This window comes from Monodelphis domestica, chromosome 8 (genome assembly GCF_027887165.1).
Source record: "Monodelphis domestica isolate mMonDom1 chromosome 8, mMonDom1.pri, whole genome shotgun sequence".
NCBI lineage: Eukaryota > Metazoa > Chordata > Mammalia > Didelphimorphia > Didelphidae > Monodelphis > Monodelphis domestica.
Window position 1 is genome coordinate 181,740,042 of NC_077234.1, and position 21,450 is coordinate 181,761,491.

At 35.9% G+C, this 21,450-nt stretch overlaps 1 protein-coding gene across 3 annotated transcripts in view; it reads right to left on the bottom strand.

Annotated features, from left to right (window-relative positions):
* The window catches only part of ANKRD10 (ankyrin repeat domain 10), a 45,838-nt gene extending 25,222 nt beyond the window's left edge, over positions 1 to 20,616 (bottom strand). For all 3 annotated transcript variants that reach the window (XM_001374825.5, XM_016424920.2, XM_016424919.2), the window contains exons 1-3: positions 19,862 to 20,616; positions 10,959 to 11,111; positions 6,835 to 6,926 (exon numbers count right to left, since the gene is read on the bottom strand). In XM_001374825.5, the coding sequence (XP_001374862.1) occupies positions 6,835 to 6,926; positions 10,959 to 11,111; positions 19,862 to 20,074 (458 nt within the window). In that variant the 5' untranslated portion in view covers positions 20,075 to 20,616. The remainder of the gene's footprint in view (positions 1 to 6,834; positions 6,927 to 10,958; positions 11,112 to 19,861) is intronic.
* Between the last annotated feature and the right edge of the window lie 834 nt (positions 20,617 to 21,450).

Genomic DNA, 21,450 nt, shown 5'->3' on the forward strand with positions numbered 1-21,450 from the left:
GCATGAAGCCAATTTAAGTCTGTCAATATTCCGATAAAAATTTAACATTATGGACTAAAAACCATTAGTCAACTCACGATTCTGGTAACTTTATAATTTGGTTTCCTGTATCTCAAATACATTAGTAACTATTCCTAGACAAAAATAAGCAAATACATGGAATCATTAAAAAAAAGATCAAAACATTGTTTATATGTACAGAGACAAACATTAGCATATTATTCAATTTCTTCATTAAAATAATTTGAAAAGTACATGTATATACATATATATTTTAACCCTTTGGTATCCAAATAAAAATTCTGAAATAGGTATGAAGAAATTCTTACATACTTATTCTTTGGATAACAGTTTATAAGAAAATATACATTTACAAAGTTTCTACCTAAAAGACGCTTGGTGCCAAGTTTTCGTTTCAGGTTTGAGATATTGAGATTGATGTTGTAATACCACTATTTAAAGCCAAATCAAGTTTGCTTAAAAAAATTTAAGCATTTGTTATTCCATCAGTGCAGAGACTCTACTAACAAAATACGCCTTAGTACATAAAATTAGTATAATTTTGCTTAATTAAAAAGAGAACAATTAGATCATTCTACTGCTGTGGATAATTTCATTGGTGACAGGTATAAAGTAGCATTTTCTATTTTATAATTTAGGGCTTTAAACACAGGAAAAAATATCTGCACTAGAGCCTTTTGGTTTCATTTGGAAGCAAAACATAAAAAAGTTTGTCAAAATAAAGAATTATAACTATGTATTATTCCAGGCAAATTCTTAAACTGAACTATTAAGAATATGTCTCATACTTCATAGTGGTAGCGAATGAAATGTTTGAAAGAGCCTGGAAATGAGAACTAATCAACAAAAAAAAATTGGAAATACTCATGATTAAAATTCAGTTCAATGGAAAGTTAGAGATAATTCCAGGCAAAAGACTTTAAATGCTAGTTTCTATTTAAAAACTTTCAAATATTCTTGAATAGGTCACACAGTCATACATATTTTTTATTATTTCAGTGATTATGTGGAAGTTGTAGAGAGTAGGGAAGAAGCAAGAATACTTGGGAAACTACCACAACAATCTAGAAGTGAACTATAATGGTGGTTATGGGACTAGACACAGGGAAAGAAGTATTGTGGAGGCTGAATCAACAAAAACTGGCAACTTTTGGAGCACAAGACTAAAGAGTCAAGGAAGATCTTGAGGTTGCAAATCTCAGTGACTTAGAAGAATGGCAACTTCAAAAGAAGATGAATGGGTTTGGGGGGGGGGGGGCAAGATGAAGCTGAGATGTCCTGATAAGTAGAGGTAAAAACGACCAGAATGTAGTTATGCATTGCTAGAGTTCAGGGGAGAGATTTAGGTTTTCTATGAATGTACACATAAATTTACTTGTATACACACATACATATATGAACAATTTTATTGAATTTAATATGATTTGGGGAGTTATTTGCAGAAAAATTCTACTTGAACCCAGGAGAGCTAATGAGATTTAACAAGAGAATAGAAGAGAAGGCAGGAATCTGATTACGTTCAGCTAAGGAGCCTGAGAAGGAATAGTTAGGGAGAGACCAGTGTCACATTGGACAACAGAAGAGAGAATATACAATAGAAGGAGTTTTGACAACAGTAATCAAAAGCTGTTGTCAAGGCAAATTAGGACTGACCAAAAGCCACTAGATTTCAAGGTGAAGAGATTATTGGTAATGATCAAGAGATTAGTTTCAGTTGAGTATGAGGGCTGAAAGCAAGACTGAGGTTTGAGTGTTGAGGAAAGAAACAGCAGCATGTCCAGATAATTCTAAGAGTTAACCAGTTAAATAAAAGGTGGGTAATGGAATGATAAACATGAAGGAACAGCAAGACCAAGTGAAACGTCTAATTTTTCTTTCAAGGTTGAGGAGACGCTGAGCATGTTTTCAGGCAGTATAGATGGAGTTATTATTATATGTATGCTTTAAAGTTTGAAGAGCACTTTAGGATCATCTCATTTGGCCTCAAAATAGCCCTGAGGTATGTGTATAGAACTATTTCACAAAGGAGGCTCAGTAAAGAAAAATGACTTGCTCAAAGTTAATAAGCAAGAGTTTCTCTTTCTACCTTGTATCATATGGTGCCTCAAGTCAAAGAAACAATGAAGACTGATGTAAATGACTGAGGACTCAAAGTCCTGGAGAAGATCTGGTGAGACTGGGACCAAGGGCATAAGTAGAACAACTTAGCAAATAGAGAGACCATTTCTTTCTTATAGAAACAGAAAACTATAAATGATATAGTAAAGCTTTAAAGTTAAAAATAAAGGAAAATAGGAAACCCAGCTAATCATTTCAATATTCTCTATAAAGTACCAGGCATGGTCCTTTGTATGGCCATTAATGTCTCCCAAGAAAATAAATCTGATGGAGCACATGAGTAGTCACTGAAAAATCTTCAAGTACCTCATGTATTAGTTAAAATTAGCCAAAAATCACTAAAATACTAACTCTAAAAGAGTATAGGTGAAAGTTTTATATAACAGATATTAATAATACTTTTTGTTGAAGATCATCAAGGTCCTCAATGAAGGGTAAGAATTTAAAATAATGAAATTTTACAAATGAGCTACAGTACTTTATACACTCAAATTTTTAAGTAATGTAAAGCATCTAAAATTTTTTAAATTAATAATAAGCCAGCTTAGGTAGAACCAATTCAAGAGCCAGCAATTTTACTTGTCTTAACATTAGAGAAAAATTCTTAAATTTTAAACCTTTTCTTTTATTATGGTACATAGTTGCTATGTTAATTGGCAACTTTATAAAATTAAGTGATCCAATGGAACCTTATACATGTGAAATTGTGAAGTACTGTCTCTTAAGGTGAAGAATGATTTTTCATTAATATGTAGAATATTTTTTACTTGATAAGTCTTTAATACTTTAGTTTTCTTAGCTCCAAGTGAACTTTCCTATAGACTAAATCTAAAAAAATCCATAAGCCAAAAAAATCAAGTAGTAGAAGTGAACTTGTCAAAATTTGTATTCTAGTCTTATATGATAGCTGCTTTTTTATTTGCAACTAAAAGATACAAATTTGGAACAGTGTCAAACATCAAAAAATATATTTGGCATTTCCAAAAACCTAAATCCAAATGTTAATCTTTTTGTGCTGCAACACAGGTCTCTCAAAACATGATAAAACATTGTATTCCCCAATTCTACCAATGGCACACTTATTTTAAATAACGTATCAAATTAAAAAAAAACTGAGTAAATTGACGATCCATTAAAGTTTTTAAAATTAGGATTCAATCTATTCTGTCACCTAGAAAAATAATTCTAAAGTATATGCTTTGCAAAATAATTTATGTATGCCTTTCAGTACTATCTTTAAATACTGAACCAAATGTCAAGAAAATACACAATTTAGTTTTAGGTAATCAAAGTTTCATTATCTCAACTTTATATACTTTATGGCTTAGCCAAAGCTAACAAACATGTAATTCACAAGACTCAGATGAGATAAAATGTGTCTCATGGCCCATTTTAAGTATTTTCTTCTTTATAATGGGGAAAGGCTAGCCAAAATATATGAGTGAACAAGTAAATTCTGCCCTGTAAGCTTGCCTATATATTCTACTTCATTTCTCTTTGGAAAATCTAATAAAGCCAGTGAGACAATTTCTCCTGAAGAGAAACGGTAGTCAAGATTTTGTTGTACTTCATTAAAAAATACAGATACTCAAAAGGCACTAAATTTTTCCTCTATTATTACGAGAAGTTAAATATTTAAAAGTAGTCTTTTGAAAAGCCCAGAGTGATGAAAATGATGCTATTTCTCAATCTCTGTATTAGAATTCACATTTTGTGAAGCTATTAATATTTAAATGGGAACTGTATATAGTTTGAAGTAACCCTACAGTCAAAGATATAACTAAGCATTAAAAAACATAAACCTAAATAATAAAAATTACTTGCAGCAGTCATAGAAGTATACAATTAGAACCATATTCATAAAATTACCTAATTCTGAATTTTTAAGTTTATGTGGGAAAATGTTACATAATATTCAAGGAGGTGGGGAGAAGATGGTTGGTTCTGTAAATTCTTTAGTATAGGGAACTTCCAGTAACGAAACTCCATCTGCCAAATTGTATAGACAAATTTCATGTAATATATCTATACAATTATATATTTTTTAAGTCTGAAAAAATTTTATCTCAAGGGGAAAAGAAAACATGGCACCAAAAGTTACAATTAACAAGCAAAATAAAGAAAAAGAAAAGTCCAATTAATATACTCACGTGTGGTGCTAGAAAGTTTAATACGATGTACAGCAGTTGATATGCGTTATCTTATGGTTGCAACCTACATTAACAGGTAAGTTATATAGCAACAATTCTATCCACAAGTACTTGGTAGTTTCCTACTCACTCTTAGGGGAATCTACCTGATGATGATCAGTAAAGCATATAATTTTAAGGGCTAGGATATTTACAAGAAAGCAAAATTGGAATGAAATACAAAAGAAACTTACTTCTCCATCTAAACACTTCCCTAAATATTAATGAAGGGAAAAGAGTAAATATAATTTGCCTCAAGATGTATTGAAATATGCTGAAATAAATTCCATTCTATTTTAATGTTTAACTTTAATTGAGTTGCCCATTTAAATCTGAATGTTTAAGTAGCTTTACATGGAAATACAGAATAGTAGAAGTATAAGATATTAATGGGATTTTTACTATGGTTAGGTTGTTTGCAAGATAAAACTACAAAAATGGAAAAATTTGTGATATGAAAATAATTTCCCTATTTAACTTACTGATTAAAAAATAGTTTTTAAGAATTATTTGGGAATTTCAAGCAAGGAATATGCTGAATTAAAAAACCAGAAATATCATCATGCCATGAAACTTTTAGAGAAAAAACTATTTTTTGATAGGTTCTCATTTAGATTAAGTATTTTTCACTTTTGAAAAAGTTTAAGCAAGGAAATCCCTTTAACAAAGGTCTCATACTAAAAAGGAAAAAAATAGATTAGGCATTGAAGCCATGTCCAATCAGACTTAGTCTGATAGTAAAGTCACCTGACTATCCTTGAATAAAGGACAGAATTGCAAATAATCTATAAAGATAAATATTTGCTGAAAGAAAATAATGTGGCTACTGGTTCAAGAGATAAAAATCATTAAAATGAGATGTCAAAAGCTACAGAATAAAAAATTTCAGGGAAAAACTAGATATCAAATTATAAGTTTTATGGTCTTTAAAAAAATAATTTCAGTTACTATATTAAACAATTATAGAAATGCTTATTTACATAAAATATAAATCAAAAATCAATTCTAACTCTCTTAATATTATTTCTGAAATTATACTGAAGCATATGAATAGTCTACATTCAAATTTAGATGTGCATAATGAAAGTTAAATTTTAACCATAATAGTTTTATACAATCCCTTTTAAACTTTTGTTTTTAAAGGAAATATTTTAAAATAGATTTCATGGAAATGTATTGAGTTAGAAATTACCTAGACATTAATAGCTAGGCTTTCTTTCAATGTAGCATTCCATGAAGCAGATATACAAAGGTCAAATTCCAGTATAACAAATATTTTAAGTTTCTGTGATTCCCAAGCTCATTTCAATGGTTTGTTTTTGTAAAACAGTAATTAGTGGGTATTTTTATACATATACATAAATTTTTCAGACTTTGGTATTGGAACATGAACTATACTAAACTACGTAGATTTTGCTTTCCTGACAACATCCACAGCAAAATTAATTTAATGTAGATCTTTGTAACTGAGGCACAGCCAACAGTAACATGGAAACCAAAGGGTTAAACGAAGTTAGTTATACATAACTTACTTCACTCAAAATCCAAATTTTCATGTCTCTAATTAGAAAAGTTTAAAATAAAATTTTACAAAAAATGTTTTAACTAATTCAGTAAATTATAATAAAGAAAAGCCAATACAGTTACTTTGGTTATTATAAGCCATATAGCTCACATTTGACTAAGGTTGACAGTTGTATCCATTTTGTTAATGCTGTAAATTGCAGAAGTACAAAATTTTAATTAAAAAAGTAACTTTCTAAAAAGTTAATACAATGCAAATAAACTAGTAGTAAACACCTAAAATACATGACTAATGCAAGGCTACCTAATAATGCTTGTGTTCAAATCATATGCTTGCAGCGTATCTTAAAATACATTGAAGCACCAAAATTTCTCTACAAAGATCTATATGGTAGTGTATACTGAAAATTTAAATCATGTTACCACTATGTCAAAACCCAATTAAGTTTTATATGTGTCTGTGTATATATATGCACACATATGTATACAGTCCCTCTAAGGAGCTAAAAAAAGGACAACTAAATCTCTCATAATAGCCTTTTTTCAAAGACTATAGTAATCATCCTCATTTCAAAAGACGAGGTCACAGATATAGAGACTTTATGTGACTTAGAATCTAGAAGCTGAGAGATAGAAGGGCCTTATATCAAGCCTCTTCATGTTATAAATGAAGAAACTGAGAGAGAAATATTGGGCAAGGTGTGTCATGCAGAATTAAGCACTCTATATCCCAGTGCATTTTCTTCTGTACTACACTGCCTCTCACCATAGAACTGAATGTGAAGTGAAAATAAAACCAAGCTTTTTGTTTGCTAGTGCTTAACAGTAGAAAATTTTGTTTCTTCTGTCAGAGATTAATTGGCAAAAAAATTATCAACTAAAGAAATATTTTTTAAATATTAAGTGTCTATTCTAGTGTTTTTTAAGAAATTCTACTCTGAATTATATTCCATTTCAATTAAAAAAACAAAAACACACTTACTCGATTTGAGCTCCATTAGCCACAAGAGCACTTATAGAATCCATACTACCAGAACGTGCAGCTTTGTGAATAGGAGTTTCACCCTCACAATCCTGTAAATAAAAATAACAATGCTCTAAGTAACTAAGAAATTATTTTTAGGAAAAGATTTTCCTCAGTGGTTTTTCTCATACTCATTAAATACACAATGGGCTTTTGTAATGAGAAGGTTGTTCTCTAAATTTAAAGATGGAAAAAATGTAAGTCAGAAGAAAAAGCAAAGGATCTTTTTGTTGGTATACCAAAGAATGGATCTAGTTTATGTATTCACCTACTGTGAATATTTTTTTAAGGGGGAGAATGACCTTAGGGGCAGAAGGAAACTTTTTTTCTGAAAATTAAAACAAAAAATCCCAAATGTACATTTTATTTTATTCATAAATTCCTCTCCTTCCATCTTAGAATCAATACGATGTACTGGTTCCAAGACAGAAAAGCAGTAAGGGCTAGGAAATGGGGGTTAAGTGACCCTGGGGTCACACAGCTAGAAAGTATCTGAAGTCATATTTGAACCCAGGACCTCTCAGCTCTCAATCCACTGAGTCACTCACCTGACCCCACAAATGTACATTTTATCAGATGTCAATAATTCTTGAAAATCTGAATTGCTAGTAGAGTGGAAGAAACATAAATTTCCAGTAAAACAAGATCTCTAAACAAGTTTTTTGTGATAACCCTGAGTTAAATAGAGACAGGAACTATACTTCATACCTATGATTTCACTGGAATAAAGAGCTACAGATTAAGGAAAACAATTCAAGTCAGAACTGTCTCTAAAACTTGTAGCCACTCAATTGTCTGGATCCGAACAGCTAAGTAACTTGCCATGGGGTCAAAAAGGCCTGGATGCACCAAAGACTTGAATCTCACTCTTTCAGGCTCCGAGGTGAGAGCTAATAATCTACTGGAGAACTGGATTTTATGGCAACTAGAGGAATCATGTCACTGTTGTAGAATTCTAATCAGAGTTCAAGGGATACCATTTTTAAAAATCTGGAAATCTAATCTAATTGACAATGCTCTCTTCACATCTCCCAATTCTCTGGATCGAAAAACCTAAAGGCAAAACGTGACAAAAAGAAAAATGACTATACGTATCAGAAATCAAGAAATGAGAACCAATTCCACTCCAACTTAAACCCTGGGCAAATCACTTAAACCTCATTGCCTAGCCCTTACTACTGCTTTTCTACCTTGGAACCAGTATATCGTACTGATTCTAAGATGGAAGGTGAAGATTTTATGAATAAAATGTACATTTGGGATTTTTTGTTTTATTTTTCAGAAAAAAAGTTTCCTTCTGCTTTTAAGGTCAACTTCTCAATGTTTACAGGAAGATATCACCAATGGGATAGTGAATAATTAATGACTATGGAGATATTTCTTTATATAAGAATGGGGGTGTGGGGGATAAGAACTACCAACCTATAGAAGAAAATACAATTGAATCAGCAAATTTTTTTTTTTAAACCTTGGTTCTTTTTTTCCTTTTTCTCAACTGACAAGAATTTATCAAGTGTGAACTTTTACTTTTGTCTTTACTCTGGCATTTTGAAACTCTTCACAATCAAGCCCCTCTTTCCTGCCTTCTTACACATAACTGCCTTCCATGAATCTAATCACATAGACTATGCTATTCTTCACATTTAACAATGCCTCCCTTATCTCTATGCCTTTGCAATGGTTATCTTCCCTGCCTGGTATTCTCCAACTTGACAGAATTCTTGACCTTCATCAAAACTCAGTTTGTGGAGACCCTTCTGTTACAGTAATTTGGGAGATAGGAGAAAGGTGCTGGGCATTTTTAAAAAAATCATATTAACCAATAGTTTATCTATTTTCTTGTTTTTTTTTCTAAAAATTTTTATTGCATTCCCAATTCATTGATCTCTTCTTTCTCTATATTACTGATAAAAGCATTTAGATATAAAATTTTCTCTAATTACAAATTGTGCTGTATTCCATAGGTTTGAGAATGTTGTTTCATTAGTATCGTTCTCCTTAATAAAACTGTTTAGTGTTTATATTACTTGTTCTTTAACCTACTCATTCCTTTTTAAAATTGTTACTTTCTAATTAATTTTTACTTTGCATTTCCATGGTCCCCTATTATTTATTGCATAAGGGTCTAAAAGGGATACATTTAATATTTCTGCTTTTTTTGCATTTAACAATAAAGTTTTATGCCCTAATATATGCTCGATTTTTGTAATGGTACAATGAACCACTGAGAAAAAAAGTACACTTTTCTATTCATATTCAACTCTTTCTAGAAAGCTATCATTATTTAGCTTTTCTAAGATCATATTCACCACTTTGACTTCTTTCTAGTTTATTTTTTTATTTAAATTTATCTAATTTTGAGCAGAGAAGTTTGAAGTTCCCCATTCTTATTGTATTGCTAACTATTTCTACCTCCAACTTACCTTTCATTTAAAAATTTGGATGCTATGACAATTGGTATATATATTAATAGTGCTTTATAATATGGTACATTTTAATAAAATATAGTTTATCTCTTTTAATTAGTGCTGGGTATTTCTAGTTGTCTTTTCTTGTATAGATTGCTATCTTTTAAAAATAATCTTGCATCTCACTAAGGAGGCTGTATAATCTTCTAGGGCTTGATGAAATCAGCACAAGAACATCTAAGAAGAGATTGTCTGCCTTCTTCAAATCTTGAACATTGCTACCTGTCAGGAATCAAAGTTTCAAGTGAAAAAAATAATGAAGACACATATACTGGGCCAAGTAGGCAGTTGCACTGGTACTCACAAAATGTAGAGACCTAGAGGAAGAGCTCTAGCACATTAGTAGATCCTGTCAGGAATTTATAGATGTCTATGTATAAGAATCAGTTAGGCCACATTGCAGGTTTGAACCTGCAATGGAATATCCATGTTGATGAGAGCATGCATTCACTTAAGTAATGAAGAATTAAATACTGGCTGCTTTTGAAAGAGAAGAAAAGAGGAATGAGGTAAAGCAAGAAAGAACAAATGTGTGTTTGAAGAGAATAAAGAAAGATTAGTGAGAACGAGATGCAGGCAAATTGCTAGAGAAGGGAAATAAGAAAAAAAGTAAGATAGGATCAATAGACCAAAGTGAATTTTAAGTATAGGTTTATCTAGCAATTCACATGTATTATGAGTTTTATTCTATCATTTATCTAACTAGCTATATGAAATATGTTTAGGTAGTTTTATTTATATAAATTCAAGTGATAAATAAACAACTTGTTCAAGGGAGAAAAAATGATGTATTACAATACTTTTCACAGTACACATTTTCCCAGAGGTATCTGGGGTGGGCATATTTGCCTCCTCTTCCTAAATATAGGTAGGTGGAAAAAAGAGAGAATAAGGAATAATGAAGTGAAAAGGGAGAAGGCAGAAAGAAAAAAGGAAAGCACATTAGGCGAATAGTATCAACACTATTTCGGTGGTGTGACACCAAATGACACAAACTGTCTACTCCTTACTCTTAACAGGTAATAGAATAAGGATAATATCAGTTAAACCAGTGATTAAATTTCCAGATACAATATACATCTCTTCTTCCTATTCAGAAATAAGTCCAAGATATAAACTTTTAAACCAATAGTTTGAATACTTCTCCACTTATTTTCTTCCAAACCTTCTTTATATTTTCTTTTCAATTAGCTTTGAAGAATTCTAAACATTAAAAGGGGAGAAGGCATACAGTAGGAACTACATAAAAATATATATTTTATTCTCTATCATGATGAAAAATAAGTCCTTTAAAAATAAGGGCACAGGTCTTCAGGATTATAGGTATACTGTGCCCAGAGCATTGTGGTCATTTATGTTTTCCAGCTAGTAAGCCACAGAATATTACCAATTTTTCCATAATCTTTTATAAACTTGGTTATGCTATAGTAGATATTTCTTAGATATGTCATTTCCTAACCTGGGTTTATATTTACAAATCAATTCATTAATTCTATTAAAATAAATCCTGCTAGCACTTTGAATAAAACTTGAACTCTGACTAGAATATCATCTCTAAATACTAGAGTGCAAATTGATCAACAATTTAAAAAAAAAAGAACACATATTTCATACCTGTTTGTTAATGTTGGCTCCAGCTTGGATCAACCAGATCAGGCACTCAGGATGTCCTCCAAAAGCAGCAATATGGGCAGGTGTTTGGGCAAACCGTGTTGTACAGACATTCAGAGTGGCTCCAGCTCTCACCAGCTGTATTAAGCACTCCAACTTTAAGAAAGGCATTGGGAATAAGAGAGAAAAACACTTTGAAATGCCGATTGTAACATTAAAAAATACCAGCAAATATTTGCCTCAAAATCCAAATCAGTTATTAGTCCCATTGAGAAAACAAATGCCTGAATCATACTCTTCTACTTGGAAGAATCTCAAGTCACTGTTCTAAGTGGTAGTGAAGCAATAACCCCATACCTCTTTTATGAATCATCTCCAAAGAAGGGGCAATTTCCCCCCAGTCATCTTATTTATATCTTACTCCAGTCTTTAACTGGTATAGTTTTACATTAGAAATTTTCTGTATATACTCCTGTAGCTTCAAAACTACATTATCTATACTGAAAGTGAAAAATTTATCTTTAACCCCAATTTCTTTCTCAAGCTCTAGAAACTCATTTCCAAAAACCGACACAAGATCATCTTGCCCTGTTGATACTTTAACACACTCCAAATTCGTATTTCCTTTCTTGAAAATCTTGTTCTACCTTTCTGACTGACAACTATTCAAGGGGCACCACCCTTCTCATAAATCACATTTTATTCTCAGTATCACTTGGGCATATGTCCCTTTCAGGCTATTCTCATTGGTACCTCAGCTTTCCTTACCATTTGGACTAATGTGGTCCAAATTAAATTAAATTAGCCTTCCAATTGGTCTTTCAGTCTCTGTTTCCTAACTACAATTCACTCGTGTCTCCCTATTGTCTATAAAATTATGTTCAAATCCCTTAGCCCAACATTCAAGGCTCTCAATAATCTAGAACCTCTTAAACTGTCAGAATTTTGAGATTATACATTCCAACTATATATACTTTCTGCCACATAGTATATACTAAATTTGCCTCTTTTCCATCTTATATGTTGAAATGCCACCAATCATCTTAAAGCCCAATTCAATTGTTTCAATCATAGGAAAACTACTTGTTTTCCTCTAGCATCACTTGGTGATTACTCATATTATAAAGTGCTTAACAATTCACAAAGCACTTTCCTAGGTAATTAGGAGACCACTTCCCTTTTAGAGAAAACTGAGGCTCAGAGAAATTAAGTGTCCGACCCAAGGTCAAAGATATCTAGTAAGTAGATGTGATGAGACAACTCTGATTGCACTTATTCTCTATTATTTTAAATTATTGACTTATGTTAAACACCAATTAGATGCAGGGATCAACTCTTATCTAAATATTAGTACTGTACCCAGTGCCTACAACTCCATTCTTTTATACAGTACAACATGACAATGATTTAAACTTAATTCATAAAAGAAAAACTTTGTCTGAGGAGGAAGTCACCCCCTTTTAAATGGTACATGCAAGCTTTACACCAATTTTGACATTACATAAGTTCTTTTTAAAAAGAAAGTTAGACTTCTGAATGTAAAATGCCACTTTGTATTTCTGAATTAGTGGCTTTATGCATTATTGCAAAGGTTATAAAATGCCCTCTTATTGTCTGCTTAGCACCACAGAACACTGCAGATGAACACCAGTTTATCTTCTTTTTCTATGAGTAAAGAAACGGATTGGCTTCAATCAGTCTTTACATGATTTTCTTTTATCCATCTTTTTTTTTATATACCTTTATATAGGGCATCCCTTCAGTATTACTGCAGATATAAGCTATTGAACCCCTGGTTACAGAACACCTCAATTAGCTCTATACCCAGGGAATAACTAAAATGAAGATATGGTTGGATTAAAACTCCAAGCTACAGTAATTCTTCTTGCCCAAATTATCTGCTCTGTGGTTCAGCTGTCCCTATACCAATTTCCCCTTTTTCTCCCCATAAGAAAAGGACACCTCTGACTGTGAAGAGTCCTTCTGCCAGAATAGCACTATTGGCTCAAGGCAAGAAATGAATTGTCAATCCAATACACATTATTTAGTGCCTACTAAGTGCCAGCCTAAATCTAAACACTGGGAATAACAAAAGAGGGGTGGGGGATGAAGGAGATAGATAAGTTCTTATACTTGAGTTCACAGTATAATGGGATGGGAAAGGAAATACAGGAAAACCCCATGAACAACATTAGCATGCTATATATGGTCCATGGGGGCACAAAGCATCAGATATGACTGAACAACAAGATAGTTCTTGATGAAACCTCACAAACAAAACACACTACAGATAAATCGGTGAAAATTGGTGATAACAGAAGGGAAGAAACCAACAATTTAAGAATTGCGAAAGGCTTCTCATAGAAGGTGGGATATTAGCTTCCACCTTAAACAAATCAGGGAGGAAACCATAGATGAAGAAACGAATAGATTTCAAAAGGCTTAAAAGTCATTACTGAGGCCAGTTGGGGGGGGGGGGGCGCCCTACAAAACGTACAATTAGAAATCAGTCAAATTTCATTACAGGAGAATATCCAGGTCTTCCAAAGGAGAGGTATAGCTTATGAGCTACTGTGTGGCAAGACAGATCACAACTTAATATATTCAACCCTCAAAAGTTGTTCATTATTAATATATACACCATGGATGAACTCCTATGGGCAGTGTTAGGAGTTGCTAGTGGCTTAGTGGATATAGAGCACTGGGCCTGTTGTCAGGAAAAGCTGAGTTCAAATTTGACCTCAGACACTTTAATAGCTATATGACGCTGGGCAAGTCACTTAACTTGTTTCCTTTACTCCACTGGATTAGGAAATGGCAAACTATTCCAGAATCTTTGACAAGAATATGGGCACAAAGAATCAGACCCAGCTAATAAACAAGGTATTTCATGATGAGGTCTCCTTTGTGCCTCAAGCATTAGTTTATGCAATATAGTAAATAAAAAACTGAATACTGTTTTAATGGTATTTATCATTTTTTCTTTATTAATTTTTCAACTTTACATTTTTATAATATTTTTGTTGTTCAGTTATGCCCAACTCTTCATAATCTTATTTGGGGTTTTCTCAGCAAAGATATTTGAGTGGTTTGCCATTGTCTTCAAGTACATTTTATAGATGAGGAAAGGAAGCAAACAGGATCAAGTGATTTGCTCAGATCACACAGAGAATAAAAGTGAGGGCATATTTGAACTCAGGAAGACGAATCCTGGATAGGCATCCTCTATCCACTGTACCACCCTTTGATATTAAGTATACTATATTTGAAAAGCATCTTTAAAAATCTCAAATAATTGATTTTAAGGTTAATAAAACAAAAATTTCAAAAATATAAGCATAAAAGAAGTTTCAAAATTTTTGTAGTTTTAGCTCCTTAAAATATTGACTGAGTCAAGAAGTGTGACAAATTCCATATAATAAAGGTATCAGTGATCACCAATTTGAAGAAATAAAATTTCTGAAATGAGTCCATGATATATAAGCTGCCTATTTTAAATTAGATTAATATGAATGTTTAACACATTTCATCTTTTATTATACCTAAATAGTGCTCTCCTATGTTTGTTCTGTTCAAAACTTTCCATAATACATAAATTATAAAATGTGTTCCATGCTTAAGTAGCCTGGTAAGCAAAAAATTATGGGTTACTTATAACTTGTATTATGAATACCTCACACAAAGTTATCACAAAGTGAAGATTATTAATACTGCTTTTACTAAAAGTGACTAAAAGCTGTCTTCAAAGAGTATAACAAAAAAGCAAAAAACTAAACTTAGAAAAGTCTTGTGAATGATCAGTATTCAAGTTATGGTGCAGTCATAAAGTAACTTGACCCTGAAATCAGCATAGTTTCTCAATATAATTATTTCCATACCAACACTAATTTATGGTTCACCTCATAAGCACTGCCCCTATAAGAGTACTGTGTGATAAAGTCTTCAAGGATCAGTAATTTTGTCAGCATGGAGATTCTTTCCAGTGAGACAAGCAGATGTTGTTTATATATTATTAGACAGTCTTTAAGATAATACTGGAAATTTGGCATAAGAAATTATGAACAGGCTAACTAAAAAAAACTTGGAAAGAACTAAATGGGGCAATGAGCAAAATGAATAGAACCAAGAGAACATTATACATGGCTATAGATATAATACTTGTGACTGTAACACCTCCACAAGATAAACTGGGGGGGGGGGGGAGGGCGCGCTGGAAAAAACACAACCTACACATACTCATCTGTCTCCTGGAAGACATCTTCTATGATTAGGGAAATGAGGGAGGGGCTGAGACACTTGTAAATAAATCCTTAAAAAAAAAAAAAAGACCCTACTGGAAGTAAACAATGTCTATGATTAAGTATGGTAGGTACTTTTTTTTGGATGGACTTTTGACTTCAATGGTATTGGGAACTCCTAAGAAAGAACTTTAACGATGAAGATTGATACTTGCTCAGCAAATTTTACTCTAATTTTTTATTTTTATTTAAAAATTTTAAGTTATTTTTCATCTTCAGAGCTGTCTGAGGTTTATATAGAAAGGTTATTTGACTTGGCCAGGTTAAGAGTTTCTGACTGAGGTAACTAGGTCTATTTCTTCAATACCCTACTTTGCTTCTCATATACATTTTATTAAAAAATACCAATGTAAGTTTTCAAAAGTGGACCTACAAGAATTTAAATGTGTTTTAAAATATTGCTTAATGTGCCCTGCCAGGAATTACTGTAGCACATCTTCTGTGATCTGTGCCCACAGGGCTTTAACAAGGCAGTACTATATTCTTAAGAAACTAACTTGGCTTCCTTCCCAATTGCATCTCAATTCCCTTTGGTATCTTCTGCAATAAGACATCTTTCACCTCATAAAAAATTGTAAGCCAATTAGTTAAGATAGTGCTATTACAAAAAGAACTAAAAACAATACAAGAAAAGGTAACTGAAGGCATTACAAAAAGGTAACATAAGTCCTACTTAAAAAGAAACCAGATTACACTATTTCATACTGTACACTAAAAAAATTTTTTTGCCTATACCGTTTCCAAATTCAACACCAATCCTCTCACTTAAGAAAGTTACAAGCTTATTTCCCTTTTCCTAAGATTTGTTTCAGAAAGCTGCAACTTGCAATTTTTATTAAACCATGTCTTCTGTCTTCTAAGTCTGTACTTCTAAGAGAAAAGAGCAGCAAGGGCTAGGCAATAAGGGTTAAGTGATTTGCTCAGGGAGGATCCAAGCCCTACCAACACCAAGCCGGGCATTCTATCTTCTATGCTACCTAGCTGCCCTCCAACTTTAATTTTTATAAACAAAACCACTAAAATAGAAGTCACATAGCTAGCTAAGTTAGTAGTCACAGCTGACTCCAGTTTTGAGACTAAATTCTATTTATGTAAGATTCTAAAGAGAATAGAAAATTTATGTTGAATCAGAATAATCAAGAACTCTCCAAGAAATCACCTAGTCTGTGCAGTCACCCCAACCCTCACACCAGAATGTAGCTTTAAAGTGAAGCTTAGAGAATCTTCAAATTTATCTCACAATCCTGAATAGTCAAATATCTGGTTGACTTAAAGTTAGAAACATGCATCAACAGAAAAAATAATTAATTTTAGCCCTTCTACATTTAATATATAGAAAGAACCTGAGCCCTAGACATAATATAGAGCCAGATCTAAAGTGACAAAGTCCTGGGTTCATATGGTACCACTGATATCTTACTAGCTATGTAACTATTTGTAAACAGAAGCGGGGATTTTGATTAAAGGTTCAAGTTAATGATCTGCATCAGTGAAAAAATTTCCCTACCAAGAGTTCTCCACATGGATTAAATTTACTGATTCAAACTATTCCCCACTTCAGACGTGTGTGTGTGTGAGTGTGTGTGTGTGTGTATGAATGGCATTCCACTAATTTGGATGTCTGCCTTAACAGTAAAGAATCTCAAGGGTCCACACCTGTACACTCCCCCTTCACCAGTCCTATTTTATAGAAAAATATACTGTAGCCCAGCATGAAGTGACTTGCCCAAGGTCACACAACTAAACAGTGCCTCATACTCAAGGGCACTGGGAATCCAAAATCTTACATATAAACTCAGCCTTCAATCAAAATGCGAAAGATTCAGAGGAAAGGAAAATAGCCAAAATAAGATTCATCTAAATCAGTTTATATTCATGAAGGGGATTTAATTAGCTCCACAGTTAACCTCTGAGGAAAGATACAATAATAAAAACATAAACTGGGTCTCAACAATTTCAGATACAAAGTTTCTGAGGCCATCCCTGCATCAGGTTACACAGCACATAGGTTTCATAGCATTGGCAGGTATAGTGGAAGTACCTCTAGTTTAACTCTCATTTTAAAAAGATTAAGTGACTCATCTAAGGCCATACCAATAGGAAGAAGCACAGCCTGGATACTCATAGTAATGATCTTGTATCAGGTACATAAGTTATGTTCAGTATGCTCTGTTTAGTAAAGGCAAATGAATGTTTTATATTTTCTTCAAAAGTTGTTTTAGAGGGGGCTGCTGGGTGGGTCAGTGGATTGAGAACCAGTCCTAGAGATGGGAGGTCCTAGGTTCAAATCTGGCCTCAGACACTTCCCAGCTGTGTGACCCTGGGCAAGTCACTTGACCCCCCATTGCCTAGCCCTTATCACTCTTCTGCTTTGGAACCAATACATAATATTGGTTCCAAGACGGAAGGTAAGGGTTTAAAAAAAAAAAGTTGTTTTAGAAAGATGTCACAAAAAAAAAAAAAACACACCTCAGGTATCTTAGAATTAATACTATATATTGGTTCCTAGGCAACGGGGTAAAGTTAGCTCCGAGTCACAGAGGGAATGTGTCAGAAGCCATATTTGAACCCAGGACTTTCTGTGTCTAAGCCAGGCTCTCAACCCACTGAGTCACCTGGCTTCCCAGAAGGTATCAGTTTTAAGAGATAAATTTCAGTTGGTTAGGAAAAAAATGAATTATGTAGAATTCCTTAGTCTTTGAGAATACAAAATAAATGAAGCATTTCTTACCAGTCGGGTTCTTATCTAATTGCTAATTAATTTAGAACTGCAAGTATAAAGGAAAGAATACTGGATTTGGAGTGAGAAAATAAGAACCTGAATCCTTGGGCAAGTCATTTAATGAACGTCTTTGGGCCTAGGTGATAGCTAAGGTCCTTACCAGCTATAAATGCTACAGTCCTAAAACTGGACCCCAAAATAATTGAGGACAGCATTAACAGGATAGCATTCGCTATATTTTAACTTAAGAAAATAAAATCTGTTGTAAATAACGAAAACCAGCCATTAAGATTAGAATGCAGATGCAGCCATTCCTTTATTCATTCAAAACCCCTCCTGTTCTACACCATTACTAATATCAAAAGCTGCAAATTTCCCTTAAATTAAAAACTTCGAAATAAGCCTTTATCAAAGGTATCACATAAGTAATGATCTTTAAGGTTCTTTTTCCATCTCTAACTGAGAATAGTTTTGAAACATTATGGCTTATGTCATTAAATGGTAAATTTCATCACAAAAGTAGGTACCATTAATAACGAATTTTTTTTCCCAAAGTACTGAATTAGTATTAGATGATCAGAGAAAGCATAAACAACTCTTAGCTAGGAATTTTAACAAAAATAATTTAGCAAATGGCTTTCCAATATAGAAACGTTAACTTGTCTAGCCATTGGTATCTAAGATTTGAATCCTCGGGGAATATATCCAGGGCATACAAAAACCTACTCTTACCTACTACAACACCTAACAACTTAGTTGCCATAACAGAAAAAGTTGAATAAGGTGTTGCTGTAAAACCTTTGGAAGAGGAGAGCAGGAGTTTCTGTAATAACTGCAATTCTTATAGACAAAAAATATACTATTTCTACAAAAAGTTGCCCCGAAATGTCTATTTTAAGCACGCCAGGCGCTCCGAAGTAGCTTCTTGCGCTATTTACTGGCCTGCAAATTAGACAGCTTCCGCAAAATATTTACTAGGCATTAACCCACGCCACTTAAAAGGCTCTGGCACCGCTACAACCAGAGGAGATGAGTCCACCTTTCATTACGGAGCTATTAGCAAAGACCTTACGGTGCTGCTCTCATATCATTAGGCTGAAAAAGCAGTCAAGGAGGTCCCCGCACAAGGCGCGCGCTCAGAGCCTGGCAGATATGGGCAGCGCGCAGGCCCGCGCCGCCGCCGCTTTCCCCAGGCCGGAGGCAGCCGTTAAAACGAGGCCGAGCTCCCCTCCCCCAAATCGCCCCTTTTGTTCCGTGCCTCGAAGGAGTTCAAACAGAAAGAAGTTGAACCACGCAGCCAGCCCCGCCCCACTGAGCCTCCCTAACGACGTAGCCCCCCCCCCCCGCCTACCGCTTCGGCGGATGGGCTTTTTCGCAGTAATAGGGTCAAAGGGAGGGCAAAAGGCTGGCCTCCAAAAGAACCCCGCCCCCAAGTTTGAAAATGCGACCCCCCACCCCCGTATCCTTAGGGACTCCGCCATTCCTTCTTCTCGGCTCCACGCAGGGACAAGGCGCGACATCGCCCGCCTCTCCACACCAATTCCCGCCACAGTTCACTCCCACCTGGGGCTTCCCGGGCTGGGAGGGGGAAGGGGGCCGAAGGATGATGTGTGCGCGTGCGCAAAACCGCACGCTTAGCCCGCGCTCCGTAGCTCTGACTAGGGCCCCATCCTTCCTCAGGGAAGGGCAATTAAAAAAAGAAAAAGAAAAACACCTCAGAACTGTAAAAAATGGCGCCTTAAAGCCACATTTCCCCCCCAACCCTCCCTCCCGCACCTCACATACAGCTCGCCCAAACCAAAAAAGGGGCGTAAGGCTACCAAGTCAGCCCTAGCTCTGCTCCGTCAGCCGGTCCCGGCCGTCCACCCCACCCCCTCTTTGCCTACCTTGCCGAAGTGTGCGGCCCAGTGCACGGGCGTCCAGCCATAGAAGGAGTCCTCGGCGGCCAGGTGGGCGCGGGGTGTGTGTTGAAGCAGAGAGCAGAGCGCCACTAGGTCCCCGTCTCGGCAGGCGCGATGCAGCGGGAAGCGGAGCGTTAGCAACTCCTCGCTGGAGAAGCCCGCTTCGACGTTCGAGCCGGCTCCCGAAGCCGCAGACATGGTCTTCCGCTAACCAGGAAAGAAGGCGGCAGCGGCGGCGGGGGAGATGTAGTTCAGTGGGTGCCGCCGCCAGGCATCGAATGCCGGCCGCGCCGCCGACGGAGGCCTCCGGGCCCGGGAGCTAGCGGGGCTAAGGGAACGGAGGGAGCAGCAGCAGGAGGCGGAGCAAGCGGGGTCAGGGTCGACGCCGCCGGAGCCTGAGCACAAAGGAGGCGAGGCAAGGCGAGGCCAAGCAAGAAGAGCAGAACTAGAGTCACAACCTTCGCAGCCCCTGCAGCTGCCGCGTCCCGGAGCCGAGCCGAGGAAAGAAACCTCAGAGCAGGAGGAGGAGCAGCAGCTAGAGGGGGCCGGGAGCGGGACTGGGGCGGGGCCTGGGCGGGGCCAAGCGTGGCAGCCGCAGCCTCGCAATCTCAGAACCCGGACTGAGGGTGGGCAAGCGAGCAGCCGCTTGGGGGCGCTGGGAGCACCTCGGGGCAGCTTCCCGGGGAGCGCGGCACGCACGCGCACAACGTCCACTTTCTCGCTTCTCACTCACCTGCCTGGGACTGACTGGCGTGCGCATGCGCACCCGCGTCCTTGGCGAAGCCAGCTAGCGCTCAGTTTTAAGGGAAGCTGGAGGAGGCTGAGGAAGCAGCCCCACCTCTGCCCTGGAGCTATAGCCGCCGCCGCCGCCGCAGCCGCAGCTGTGGTCCGGCAGTTGGGAGGGGCGGGGAAGGGAGGATATGGGCCCTGCGTGGGCGAGGGTTCCGGCCTTGGCCCAGCCTGTCTGACTGGCGGAGATGGAGTCAGCCTGAGGCCGGATTCTCCTGGAAGCAACCTAGAGCTGAATAAAGGTTATCCCTTAGGGAATATGCTGGACTTGTCCATTCCCTCACTGGGTGTTTTGGTTGGCTTTTTTTTTTACATGGTTTTCGGAAAGCACCGGATTTTCCTGAAACCTTGTCTCCTCCCAATTAATCACTGGCTACCTGGGTGGCGCTAGGGTTTCCACCGAGCCTTTGTGTAAACTGCATTTTATTTCATTCATTTCATGTTTATGGAGCACCTGCGAGGTGCTAGACTGCTCATTAAAACAAAAGAATAAAAATATTAAGGAAGAACAAGTTTACCATGCCTTCGGGAGGAAGAAATTGCCCAACTTTCCCAAACCTTGAATTATAGGAGTATGCCACAAAAATCAAGGGCATCATGAGGTCTTGTAATATAATGTATGCTGGCTTTTCAGGGTCAGGGAACCTGAGCTCCATTGCTGATGTAAGCATTATCATTTGTGTGACCTTGTGCAAATTACAAACTCCCTGAACCTCGGTTTCCTTTATCTGTAAATTGAAGGGGTTGGACTAAATGACTTTTAAGGCTCCTTCCAATCCTATATC